This window comes from Pelophylax lessonae (genome assembly GCF_965119305.1).
Source record: "Pelophylax lessonae genome assembly, chromosome: 3".
Classification (NCBI taxonomy): domain Eukaryota; kingdom Metazoa; phylum Chordata; class Amphibia; order Anura; family Ranidae; genus Pelophylax; species Pelophylax lessonae.
Genome location: NC_138770.1, coordinates 419083105 through 419097253, shown reverse-complemented (window position 1 = coordinate 419097253; position 14149 = coordinate 419083105). Strand labels below are relative to the sequence as shown.

Below are 14149 nucleotides of genomic sequence, written 5' to 3'. Positions count from 1 at the left end.
AAGTGTGCCTGTAAAAAAAAAGCATGAAACATCTTGTGTGCAACCATCTGATCACAGCATTGTACAAATATCATAAAAATGAGAGGTATTGCAACCTTCGGACAAGAGACCACAAACAGGCCAATTGACCGAAAAACTGATAAAATAGTTATAACGATCTGAGTGGATGACTTTCTATTTTTCAAAAAACAACTTTTTTGTAGTACCAAAAAACAAACAATACAAGCAGGAGTACTATAGACTCTTAGAGATGAAAAATATCTCAGGGAGATGGGCAATGCAAGTAAACCCATCAAAAATACAACCAAACAGAGGACAATTAAGTCCAAACGCCATTTGTAGGGGTCGGCGCCCTGGAGCCCTAGGGACCTGGGGCAAGACACCAAACTGCTCCCCTTACAGGCACAGACACCCACGAAATAGCACATAGGGGACAAACCAGCGGGGGGGGGGGGAGAGAGAGGCATGTGTGAACCTTAAACATAAAAATCTATTGATTTCAAACCGTCAGCAATATAATTCAAAAGGTTAAAGCATTGAAGGGCACATCTGACACAACATGACCCCACCATCAAGTGATAAGCCGCCCTGCTGCGACGAGGGCCCATACTGAACCTCATTAGCACCGCAGAGTAAAACTTCCATTACAAAAAAATAGAATAAGAGAGCTTATTTTGTATGCGTAGGATAAATAGGAACCGTCTCTGAAGGGGTTTCGCCATCTGCGTTGATCCCTTCTCGTTGCTGGAGTGGACCACACAGGTGAGGGTCTCGGAGTGGCTTGTGGTCGGGCTTCGGGGGCTGCATTCAGCAGGCCCAATTTAGTGAGCAGTTCCTTTCCTTCTGCTAAATTATAGACCACATAGACAGAACCGTTGTGTGGTACTGTGAGTTTGAAGGGAAAGCCCCATCTGTAACGAATCCTTGCTGTCTGCAAAATGGTGGTGACCTCCTTCATTCTGCGATGCTTCTCAAGAGTGGCTTGCGAAATATCTGGGAAGATTTGAATCCTAGTACCTTCTAACATGATGTTTGGAGTGTTCCTGGAAGCACGCAGGATGTCCTCCTTAACCAGGAAATCTTTAAGACATAACACCACGTCTCTTGGGGGCTTATCAGGGGGAGGCTTAGATCGCAAGGCTCTGTGGACTCTATCACACAAGAAAGCAGAAGCAGGTTTATCTGGCAGCAGCTCACTGAAAAGTTTGGACACTGCAGGGGTTAGCTCTGTCACTGATTCTGGAATACCTCTGAGGCGCAGGTTATTCCTACGATTTCTATTGTCCAAGTCTTCAACTTGAGATTGTAGTAAACCATAATTGTCAGACAAGAGCTCAAAATCCTTCCTGCGTCCCCGATTATTTTTCCTAGCTGACGGCATGCACGGGATGTTCCCACGGGGGTGCTGATAACTTTTGCTGCAAAAAATGTAGAGTTGGCCCCGGGAAAGCTGCCTGTCTCTCTCCCCTCCGACGGAGCCGAGAAACTAGTGACCTTCCAGCTCCGCGCCGCGCATGCGTTCCCCTGTATTTGCCTATTTGATATACAGCCTTAGATATTTGTATGATTTCCTGTTGTGTTTAATTAACAGTAAGCATTGTAACCAACTTACCCACTCTAGGTCTGCATATCTAAAACTACTAAGTGAATACTCTTCTACAGTACCTGTTAGTTCTAGGTTTATAATATAGCAGTGTGGGCAGTTGTTATCTTTATTTTTCCTTCCCCGGGTTCAGCTTGCCTCATGTGACTCTGATGTCTTTTGTTGGTTTGCTACTAAGGTTATTTAGTCGAATGAGGTAGAAGTAGAAAAAAAACACAAGGTCGTTTGTTTAGCGGGGGGTGGGGGTTAGGAAATCTAGCAGTGATCCTCATATCTATGTATTTTGGATTTCATTGGATCTACAAATTTAATAATAAAAGGTCAATAGTAGAGCCACCTTAAAGTGATTGTAAAGGTTCGGTTTTCTTTTTTTTAAATAAACATGTTAAACTTACCTTCACAAGAGTTTTGCACAGAGCAGTCCTGATCCTCCTCTTCTGGGGTGCCCCGGGATCGCTCCTTGTTCCTCCTCTTCATCGGGTGCTCCCAAGGAGAGCTGCTTTCCAGTGGGGCACCCGTTCAGGCGCACTCACAAGTACCGCTGCTGCGTCCATTGACACAGACAGCCGGACTAGGCCCCCCATCCCTGGCTCCCATCTCAAAGGAATTGATTGACAGCAGTGGGAGCCAATGACTCCTGCTGCTATCAATCTAGTCAATGAGGACCCGAGACAGCAGCTGGAGCTGCTGGGCTCGTGCTCTTCGCTGGAGCAATCGGGTTCAGGTAAGAAAAAAAGGAGGACTTAGGGGGGCAGCTGAAGCAAAAAGGTTTTTCACTTTAATGCATATAATGCATTAAGGTGAAAAACCAAGAGACTTTACAACTTCTTTAATATTACAAAGCCTTTTCAATGTAAAACTGATTAACCACTTGCCGACCGCCGCAAGTACATATACTGCGGCGGTCAGCCCCTCACAGGCAAAGTGACGTACTTGTACGTCACTAGCCTGTGAGGCTCTGGGGAGCGAGCGCGCGCCACCGGAGGCGCGCTCCCGCTCCCGCGCGGTCACGGACCCCCCCGCGCGTGTGAGCTTGTGAGTGGACCCGATGTCCGCCGCTCACTCACGATCGTCCATGACAGCGGGAGAAAGGCAGGCGGCTAGTGTAAACAAGCCGTCTGTCATTCTCCCCTGTGTAGGAACAGTGATCATACGGTTCTACCATGTAGGACCGTTGATCATTGTTCCTACACCTCAAGCCACAGCCAATCACAGTTAGAATCATGCCCCTAGGGACACACACAGCCCCTCCCTCTCAAATAAAGTTAACCCCTTCACTGCCAGTGTCATTTTACAGTAACAGTGCATATGTATAGCACTGATTACTGCAGTAATGTCACTGGTAACCCCAAAAGTGTCAAAAATGTCAGTCAAGGGTCCGATCTGTCCGCCCCAATGTCGCAGTCACGCAAAAAAAAAAACCCCGATCGCCGCCATTACGCTTTGAAAAAAAACAACAAAAATGACAAAAATCTTTCCCTTTGTTAGTAAACGCGATAACTTTTGCGCAAACCAATCAAAATACGCTTTTTGCGATTTTTTTTACCAAACATATGTAGCATAAAACAAATTGGCTGAAAATGTTAAAAAATTTTGATTTTTACAATTTTTTTGGGGGGAATTTCATATAAAAAAAATGTGAAAAATATTGTTATTTTTGCAAAATTGACGCACTTTTTTTGTTTATAGCGCATGATCAAAAAATTGCACAGGTGATCAAATACCACTAAAAGAAAGCTCTGTTTGTGGGAAAAAAAGGATGTCAAATTCGTTTAGGTACAGCGTCACACGACCACGCAATTGTCCGTTAAAGTCACGCAGTGCCGAATCGCAAAATACCCCCTGGTCAGGAAGGGGGTAAAATCTTCCCGGGCTTAAGTGGTTAAACAGTGCAGCTGAAAAAAGTTGCCAACAGTCACATCATATATTTTCCGTAATAATTATTTACTGGCTTGAGGCTTCAGTGTCTGAACAGTGAGAACTAGCTACCATGTGTTAAAACATGTGTTCTTCCCTGTACCAACCCCTACAAAAAGTCCCCTGGCACAAAAAAATGATGGTCTTAAGGGGACATCACACAATTTACCTTAAGCATGTCACCAGAGTCCAGTCAGGCCAAGGCTCCTATCTAATATGAAGTTTAACTGGCACAATATATTTATTTTCTATTTACTTTATAAAGTTTTGTATATGAAACAATACAAGCCTTTTCGTTTTGTTCATAAAAACAAGTTAACAGCTATTTAAACAATAGAATTTCTAAATACATATTTTTTTTTATCTTTCGACAGAATTCTTTATTCATTGTTTGGAGACTTTTTCTCTTATGCTCAAAGAATAACAATACAAGCCGCAATATGTGTTAAGGCACAAAGTCGTTTTTACTTACAGCAAAGAAGATCTGAAGGGAGCTGTGTGCCACTTCTATATACTGGTACTCTAACAAGCACTCAGAGATAGTAATGTAACGATGATCTTCTGGTGCCCACTCTGGAGCTGGCGTTACTGAGGTAACCATACATCCTGGACCATTTTCCATCCACCAGGAACGATGCATTGATATATTAAATGTCATGAAAAGGTCTCTTTCCTAAAATAAATTAAACAATTTATTATGTTTTACGTATATATAACATATCTGTATTTAAACTGCAAACAGATGATAAACATACACATGTAAAATTGTATTTTAAGAGGCATACACTCCTATAGAAGAAAAGTATAATATTTCAAATAATAAAAAGGTAGTAATGAAGTACACATACTGTATATTAACAGCATCCAATGTTTTTAGATTTTCTTAACTCATAGATTATTCGTAAATAATGCACAATGTACTGTTCATAAAAGCGACTAAGTATTTTAAAGTTATATAAATACAGAAGCTTTGCATAAATTATATAAAATATATATCTGACATTTAGTCTCTCTGCCACCACATATGCTCATGAACTCTTCCATTTTTTTACTTTTTTGTCTGACTTTGTACTTCTGAATGATGACTTTGGTGCTATGAAACCTGCCTCTACTTATTTTTGGATTACGTGTTCGCATGGTGCTTCACCTAACCCCAGGCCTATCCCAGGAGCTGTCAAGCAGTAAATCCCAAATCTCCTATCCATGAATCTCAAAACAACAGAACAATTTTTAGAAGCAATGCTTCAGGGAAGAGTATAGCAGCTACTGCTTGGCACAGAGCATTTATTAGCACTTTAAATTAGTGGGGTTTAGGGTTTGCATGAAATGCTAGAGAAAGACATGAAATTTTTAAAAGTGTTTACTGTTTTTACTGTAGATTACTGAAAATAAGTAGCATGTTTGTGGATAAATGCCCTTTTATGGAAGATTAGAAAAATATGATAGACAAGAGTTAGAGTATACATTTTTTTCTTTTTTTAAACTATTTATTTTTACAATTGAATGAAAAAACAACAAGAAAGAGCCCTAGAAGCCTGCCAGCACCTGTTCCTGCTACTCATATAGGAAGTGTCCGAAGGAAGAGAGAGCCACCGCAGCACCGTATGTTATCGTGTTTCTTCCCGACAATGTCCCGAGGACTACAACAAAATGGCGGCAGTCTTGCAACTCGCAAACCACCGCAAGACCTCTAACGGCTGCACCGGCGCAATCTTCTTGTTGCCCAAATGAAGGAAACAGCACAGCATCTGGCTCAGGAGCTTCCTCCCCAAAATAGCCTAGCCAAATCAAAGCCCTGCAGGGAGCCCCCACAGCAATGTGAAGAAGAAAGGCAAGGAGATGTCAGCTCAGAGGCATACTCACCTCCACTGATTCCCACTGTTGACCCAATTGTGGCATTCCCTACTACTGGTCAGCCAGTATCAGACACAACACTCAAGGACATGCTCCTCTCACTTAGAGCCTCACATTATAGTATATTCTATCAATTTCCAAATATAATATAGACATACAGTATGTTAAAAAAAGAGCTGACATAGGGAACATTTCATATAGTAATAAACCAAATTCATATTATAATGATGTTGAGACATATAAAGGTACATGATTGACCTATGATGTGGAAAAGAAAATATCTTGGCATCTCTGGGAATATCTACAAATATAGGAATTTATTAGAGAAAGACAATCCCAAATCCCAAATGTACAGGGGTATGTTTCATTACTCCCCACAGCAAAAAATGGGGAGGAAGGATTTCAAATGGCCTTATTACTTGCATATCAGCTCAAAGAATGGACCCAGCATCTGGGAGGAGAATGGGGCACCAGGACAATTGTCTATCCCGAGGCTGTGGCAGGAAGAGCCACCCAGGCCAAGGGGAACAGCCAAGGGGCAGACCAGGACATCGAGGTGCAATTCCATGGAGTGTATGGGGTGATAAAGACACATATAGACCACGCATTTCTAAAACAATGATACATAAAGTGTATATCAGCATATATTCAATGAGAGTAAATAATAATGTCAGAGTGGTGTGTCTAGTAAATCCACAAGAAAAGACTCTTGATGCCTGCACCTCCGTTTCTCCGCCCTCCACTGTGCAGGCCCCCGGCCTGCCCCTGTCGGGTACGATCCCAGCTTTCCTTCAGTATGGACATTAGTTTCAGTGTTGCCAGCTGCTTCCCTAGATTCAGGACCTGAGCTTCCAGGGAAGCAACGTGCTTACATTTTGTGCAGCTGTATTTGCCCTCGATCGCATGATCGAGGAACGTATACATGCCACAAGATGTACACCGAATCGCATCTCCACACCCGCCGGGCATTGTACCTACTAATCTAATCTAATGGGGATTCATTAATTTAGGTCTGTCCTGTGTGGCTGTTTTCTAGCTTCCTAACTCTACTTTCTTACCCTCTGGTACGCCACGACACTCACTGACACCCCCAGACACTCAGGTACTCACAGGTACTCCCAGACACTCAGGTACTCACAAGTACTCCCAGACACTTACAGGTACTCCCAGGTACTCACAGACACTCACAGGTACTCCCAAACAATCAGGTACTCACAGGTACTCCCAGACAATCAGGTACTCACAGGTACTCCCAGACACTCAGTTACTCCCAGGCACTCAGGTACCAATATATACTCAGGTAGTAATTGGTACTCACAGATACTCAGGTAGTAATAGGTACTCACAGACACTCAGGTAGTAATAGGTACTCACAGACACTCAGGTAGTAATAGGTACTCACAGATACTCAGGTACTACTTTACACCCTCAGTCAGTGTTCAATCTCAGACACCAGTCTTAATTACCAAGTGTGTGTCCCTTTAAGCTTGACACTTGCAGTTCCTGATGGCGATTCCTCCCACAGATGGTCAGTCTTCCACTCTACACCCGCCTCCCTCCTCTGTCACTTCCCGGTCAGCCTCCCCCTTTGTATTGTTCGTCCCCTTTGCTCCCTCTCTGTCTGGGGGGGGGGGGGGGTTACTCGCACAGCCCGCTCCTGCAAGGGAGGGGGGTTACCGCACCGCTCACTGCCCACTGCAAGGGGGGGTTTACCGCACCGCTCCCCGCCTGCAAAGGGAGGGTGGGGTTACCGACCCGCTCGCCGCTTGCACGCCATCCGCTCTTTCTTCTGGGGGGGGGGGTTCTTGCACCGCTCGCAGCCGCTCTTCTGGGGGGGGGTTACTCACACACTCACGAGGTCACACACGCGCTCCTCACACATGCACGCCCTGTCAGCCTCTGATCCCGTGCTCTTCTCTGCTCCACAGCACCACCTGCTGGCCTCAGGACACCTCACATCATTGCTCTTTTGTGTTATTTTTATATTATTTTTGGGTAGATCTTAGAGCAATACATTTATAGAACTAGTAGTGCATAGTTTCACAAGAAATAGGACAGTGTACTTCTTATATACTAATCTCATATGTATTTTTAATTTAATCCAGTTTCATCTCTAAGTGCTATTCTAGCTCTGAAGATGTTATAAAGGTCTACAGAAATATGCTGTTGCATATCATAAGTAGGTTAACTGTAGGTGTGAAGGAGTTCAACTGCAAATTAAATGCAACTCTCAATGAATTGTGAATAATTTCAGAACTCAAATTGATCTCAAATGCAAGTGGAATGCTTCTGTAATCATGCTACATTTGCTCATCAACACAGGCCCAGAGACTTACAACACAGGACCTAACAATAATACCAGCACCTTCTCCCGAATCAATACGATATTTGATCTTCAAAAAAAGCAAGGTCCAATGGATCAATGTATCCCCAATTGTTAATATGATTTACAGTATGTGGGTCATTATCTATGACTCTTAATTATTTATTTATGCTAACTTTTTGTTGAGCCAAGTCTAAATGTAACCTTATTTTTTCAGTGACAGTATCCATGCACACTGGGCTTAAAAAAATATGTAATTTGTGTACACAGTTTAGGCGAGTTTAGCATATTTTTTTTTTTTCTGCCAGAAAGCTCCAATCAGAAATGCAAACCAGAAGGGTTTTTTTCTGACTCTAATCACTGAGCTCAAAATATTCCTCTAATCATCCTAATGTGCATGAACACATAGGATAGCATTGAGCTGCTTCTACACCACGAAACACAAAACACCTGTAGAAGCAGCGATTTTTAAGCCAGTATTCATGGAGCCTAATGCCCCGTACACACGTGCAGATTATCTGCAGACTTTTGTCTGCAGACTTACCTTTTCTATGTAGTGCAAAGGCCTGCCGGATTGCATACAAATTGAAAGTGTTTAGGTTTGACCTCATATTATATGGTTTTGGTAAGTCTGCAGACAAAAGTCTGCAGATATTCTGCACGTGTGTACGGGGCATTAGAGAGAATGTGTTTCTTCTGTTTGTTCTGCCTAATGCTGAAATAGTAGTTGTCTCTTGATGCTTATAATTGTCTGCCATGGCAGACAAACAGTTTTTGTTTCTGACATTTAAAATTGTATTAAAACCAAAAGCAAAAATGCAAAATATTGCAGCTTACCAATTCTTAGATGTGTTGGCTGCAGTCGTTTCCCTTTTTAGTTTTTTTTTCCCTTTATTTTTACTTCTTGATTCAGCTATTGCTTTAACAGACTAAGCTGTCTGGCAAAAAAGGCAGTTTGTGGGTTAAGACAAACCATTTGACACTGACAGGGGTTCTCGCCATAGTTGTCTTTTATTAGCTTATGGAAAATGTTTCTTCTGAAAGGAAAACATAAACCTTTTGATGTAAATGCTTAAAAAAGTGTTACCTGAAGCCTAGCTTTAAGTTGTTTGTCAAGTCCACCTAAATGCAAAAGTGTATCTAACATTAATCTAGCACTTTTAACACTAAATGGATGGCCTTGTTGCTCCTCCAATGGAGTGGAACCATCCTAATACAGTAAGTGGTGTGTTACTAGCGGAACACCAGGTTAAAATAAAGGGAAAAACCAAAAAACAAACAAATGCAGCCACTGCATTGAAGGATCAATAAGTTGCAATATTTAAAATATTACATTTTTGTTTTTGTGATTTTTACTCCTTTAATAAAAAGTCCTAAATTGAAACAATGGTTATACCCCACCTCATTCTTCTTAAAAAAATAAAAAAAAGTTAAAGTGTATGTACAGCCAAAAGTGTTTTTAATTTTAGTTGGAAAGGATTATAGCCCTCTGTTGGTTTTTACTGTTATCTAGGGCTACATTAGGTTTTGGCTGGACATTACTTAACATTCCCTTAGCATTGTTTCTCTCATTTCTGTCCTAATTTTACTCCTTCTGTTAAAAGAAGTTTGGGAACAAAACTACCTGACACATGTTTCACACCCAAAAAAAAAAAAAAAAAACCTTTATCTATTAGATATGAGTCCTTCTCTCCTCAAACACTAGCCCATGCTGATATATTATACTGCTATGTACATTTTTACTGTAGTTCTGTGATTAAAGACATGTATGTAAATATTTGAATTATATCTTTCAAGTATTTTATATACAGTATCTGGGTGCTGTCCAATCATAAGCATATAATTGAACAGATCCTTGAAACAACTCTTGTAGATAAGACCATGATAAAGCACAATACAATTGAAATGAATTTTTGCTACAAAATGTATAAAGAAATGCTATTAGTTCAATCTTCTCTCACCCAATCCAGAAAAGTCCAAGTAAATAGTTACTATCAGTCACAGAATAATTCTGATATAGGGGTATGGCCCTGAAACATGTTATAATGGAGGTACTTGGTTACCAAAGTTGCAGTCATAGTCCCCTTTCTTTGCAACAACTTGGAAAATTTTAATAGTTTACTTTACTCAGGCTCTCCTTGACAATTCACAGCAGAAATGTCCCCCTGGCTTTTTTCCTAGTCGTGACCTGGTGTTCCCTTGGAAGATTTGCTTGGCAATATACCCTGATCAAGCCACTTTTTTGTAAGTGCATTTATTGCATTGTATAAAGTAGTTTTATCTGTACTATCCAGTGTTTTTCTTTTATTTTTGCATGTACTGTATGTTATCTTTTGGAGATACAGTATATACAGTATATAGAGAAATCTTGGGGATTTTCAGAGTTTCTTGACACAAGTGAAGCATAGTACATTTAAAAATTGTTATACTATGACTTTATCCCCAGTAGGCCAGGGGCCATTCCCTACCAATAATGATTTTTCTACTTTGGGCATGTATCATTGTGTTGAATTACCTACTAGCTTTCTCTTGGTGATACTAGTGCTGAAATCTTAGCTAGAGACATCAGCAATTAACAGTAAATCAAATGACATTTCTTTTTGCTTATATAGATTATGTAGTTTTGATTGGATCATGTAACACATTTGATAAAATCAAATATTTGATCATATCATGTAACACATTTGATAAAAGCAGTATGTTGGTTTTCGGTGGGAAAAAAAAAAATTGAAACCTTTTTTTTTTGTTCTGATAAACGCATATTATTTGGATGTTTATTTTTTTTTTTCTGGTTGCTTGCTATCAATATCATAAATATCACAGTCAGCAACCTCACCTACTGTTATTGGCTGCCACCAGAACAATTTATTGCTTTTCAGACAATGGGTGACCAGGAGAATTTTCCTTGTGATAATCTCACTACATTAACCTCCCTGGCGGTGTGATTATGTCAGAATTTCTGTGCTAAAAGCTGTACATTGTTTTGCATGAAAATATGCTTTATATTTTAGGCCCGTAATTCTTAGGAATAACTCACTTAAATCTGTCCAAACAAGAGTCTAGTAGACATCCTGGGTATGATAAAGTTTGAAACACGAAATCATAAATTATAATGTAATAATAATACATTTTATCAAATTCTTCATTGTTTTTGAAGTGAAGATATTTCATTATGAGGGAGAATCTGTACTTGGGGGCGCTGCCTGATCTGTATCGTAGTCAATTGAGCACCAAGTCCGCACATCGCTGAGCTCAGTCGTAGAATCATCCCTGTTGTCACTTTTAGTACCTGATGATGAATTTTCCCAGGAATCGCTATCGCTAAGTTCTTCAAAAAATTTACGATACCCCGTCCCTGTTTTCTAGTTCGTCGAAAAGCATTTTTAAGCTAAAAGAACGCTTTTTGGATGCCATGGATGTTATCAATTTACCAGGCACAAAGTACCGCAAAAAGTACAGGCACGGCACTGGAAAAGCCTCTAGGTGAAATGGCATGATACAAAGTTGAAATTCTAACAGATGTAAGATTAATCTCCCGCCGGTTCCACCCCCCTGCGACGCGGCGTTCGCAGGGAAGACAACCGGAAGAAGGTGCCGGCATCGGCTGAGCACAGAGCGAGAGGACATCGGGAGGAAGGCTACAGGAAGGATGGGGAGGACAGCGGGGGATCGCAGGGGAAGGTGAGTATCATGCTGGGGTAATCCTTTGTATATGATTTTCTACTTTATTTAGGTTCCGCCTACTTCTGCCGGACTCTTCCTCTCTGCTCCACCTATGCAGCTCTGATTCCATGGGCCCCAGGATTTAGGATTACATATAGGTGTTCTAAAACAAGAGTCCTGGTATCAGGGTATGGGTGTGGCTGGTAGGGTGAATAGGTGTGCTTGGGTGAAGCCACAGAAAGCTTCTTTCTTTAGCTGATGGGGATCCTGCGCGTCCTTGTGTCAGCTAGTGTAGAAGTGACATGGGAGGTATTCATGGTAGCACAATGCATGATGAGGCAGGTAGTCCTGAAGACTCATCACTTGATAGCTGGGAGCAAACTTCCTTGGCAGGAAGTTGTTCTGAATGAATCAGAGAATTGCTGAAGATGCTGCTAAAAACGCAAATGATGCTGCTAAATATTTTTTTATAAATAATCATGGATGGATACTTGGTTTACCCTTTAGCTGTGTTTAAGATAAAAAAGGCTAAGCTTTAAAACCACTTTAAAAATCCTATATTTCTTGGTGGTAGAGAAGAAAACAAATTTTCAATAGTTACCCAAAGGATCTAATTACCTTTAGCTTAACTCAGAAATCATTTTTGGATACTGTAGAGATAATAAAAAAGTAAACTATACACAAATGACATTTTAAAAATATTTCTATTTCTCATACAATTTGCCAACAACTTATTATGAAAAGATCTAATATGATAAAGCCTTGAACTGATTTAAGCAATTAAAACGAAAGCAGCAACCACTGTGGGAAGAATTAGACAGAACTAGGTCATCCTTGTTTTACAACAGTTTTCTTCTAGTTATAGAAATGTTGGATGGCAGCATTCAAGGTTTGATAAAAGTTGCTTTTCACCTTTTGTGAAGAGAACATGGGCCCTAGTGAACCTGCTATAGTTATCTAAGCCTGAAGGAATGCAAAGCCTGCTTCTGAAATGTAGGTCAGGTCATTGTTGGGAATGTGTGCAAGTATTGTATTAAAATGGAGTGAAACAGACGAGGAATATATATTTAAGAAATGCAGTAAATTCACAGCATAAAGTGTATTACCAAGAATTTTTTTTTTTTAAATAACTTCTTCTTTTAAGACCTAGTGTGGATGTGAATCATGAATCAAGAAGAATATGGATTTATGATGTACAGTGATTTCCACACCTACAGTATACCTGTTAATGGTGAAATAGACTTGACATACAGGGCCTGATTCATAGTACGGCGAATTGGCGTTTCGGCGTGATTTTGCGAAGCGGCGATTATTTAAGTCTGAAATTGGCATTCAAAGAACGGCGGGCGGAAAATAGCGCCTAGTGTGAGATTCATTAAGATGCAATATGGTCAGAGCGCGACTTAAAACCACGCCAGCTAAAAGCTCGACTAAAGTTTAGCCAAATTTTCCCCTGTACCCCCAAAAATCCCAAATCACTGTGGAAGGTGTGGAAGTCAATTTGGAGATGACTTGCGTTTAAAAAATCTCAAAAACTGACTTAGAAAGAGAGATATCTGCGAAAGTGTGGAAAGGTTAAACAGCTCCTCCAGCCGCGAGCTGCGAACTCGCGAATGTGCGCATGCGCAACGCCAAATTGGCTCAAAAAATTTCGCCAGCGCGATTTTGGGTCAATTTTTTTTTGAATACCGCTTGCAAATCCGCTGTCTCGCCCATAGAAAATGGCAAAAACCGGCGGAATTGGAAAAACATGCACACTTCCAACAAGGGATCCTTTAGTAAACACCATCACATTCCATACACCTTTCCTGCTAACTCCGAAATCATAGCAGTCAAATCTACAGTGTTTATATAGAACCTCCACATTCTCTGAAAAAACCCACAAAATATTACATTGGGGAATTGGTCGTCAGATAGAAAAAAAATAGATGTAAAACATATTTCAAAGAAAGATTATTAGCATTTCACACATATCAAGGAAATGTCACAATTTTGACAATATTTTATGTGTTTCCAAAGAATGTTTTTAGAAATATATTGCAAATACTACCTTTTCTTCCATATGGGTATGGCCAAGTGTTACCATTTTACTACACATTTAACTGAAGGTATATATATATATATCCCTTATACTTGGCTAATTAACAAAGTATGCCCAACAAACAAATAGAGCTTTAGCTCACAATATTGCTACATATTGACTTTATGGGGCATCTTTTGTATTTTGTTCATGTCTTTAGATTAAAAGTTTGCTGATACACATGCCTTTTTCAAACATGAAGAAAATTAATGATGTCAACATTTGGAGGATTGGAGATATCCAAGTGTTGCCCATACAGAGGGCACCTTCCGGATTCGAACTTACAAACCTACAGCAGGAAGGCAGACTCCCTAATCATTGTGCTATTTCTCAGTGAGCGTTGGGTGTTTTCCTCATGCCGTCAAAATGCTCACATGGGAACAGGGGCCATTGAACTGAATAGGATTGGATTTTTTGCCTGTTTTGGGAGCTGATCCTTGAGCTGGACAAATCCCCCTCAAACGCCCCCAAACGGGCTACGTTCACATGTACGTGTTTGTGGTCTGTTTTTGGGGCTTTTGTAGGTGATTTCATATAACAATGCCTGCCCAAAAAATGCATGTCAAAACGCCTGTGAAAACGCCAGCCAAAATGCACATAAGAACGCCTGATATAATTGCCACGCCAAATTTAGGGATGTTCATGAGTGATGAGTCAGATTGTTGGCTTACATATCTGTTCAATCGTCACAATCTCACTTCTCAAATCC

General features: G+C 40.6%; 1 protein-coding gene across 4 annotated transcripts in view; it reads right to left on the bottom strand.

Annotated features, from left to right (window-relative positions):
• NKAIN2 (sodium/potassium transporting ATPase interacting 2) overlaps positions 1 to 14149 on the bottom strand; it is a gene marked incomplete at its 3' end in the record, with an annotated part of 1265187 nt that overhangs the window by 334292 nt on the left and 916746 nt on the right. For all 4 annotated transcript variants that reach the window (XR_014225095.1, XM_082252276.1, XM_082252277.1 and 1 more), the window contains exon 4: positions 3993 to 4193. Coding sequence is in view for 3 of the 4 variants with exons in the window: in XM_082252276.1 (XP_082108402.1) it covers positions 3993 to 4193 (201 nt within the window). The remainder of the gene's footprint in view (positions 1 to 3992; positions 4194 to 14149) is intronic.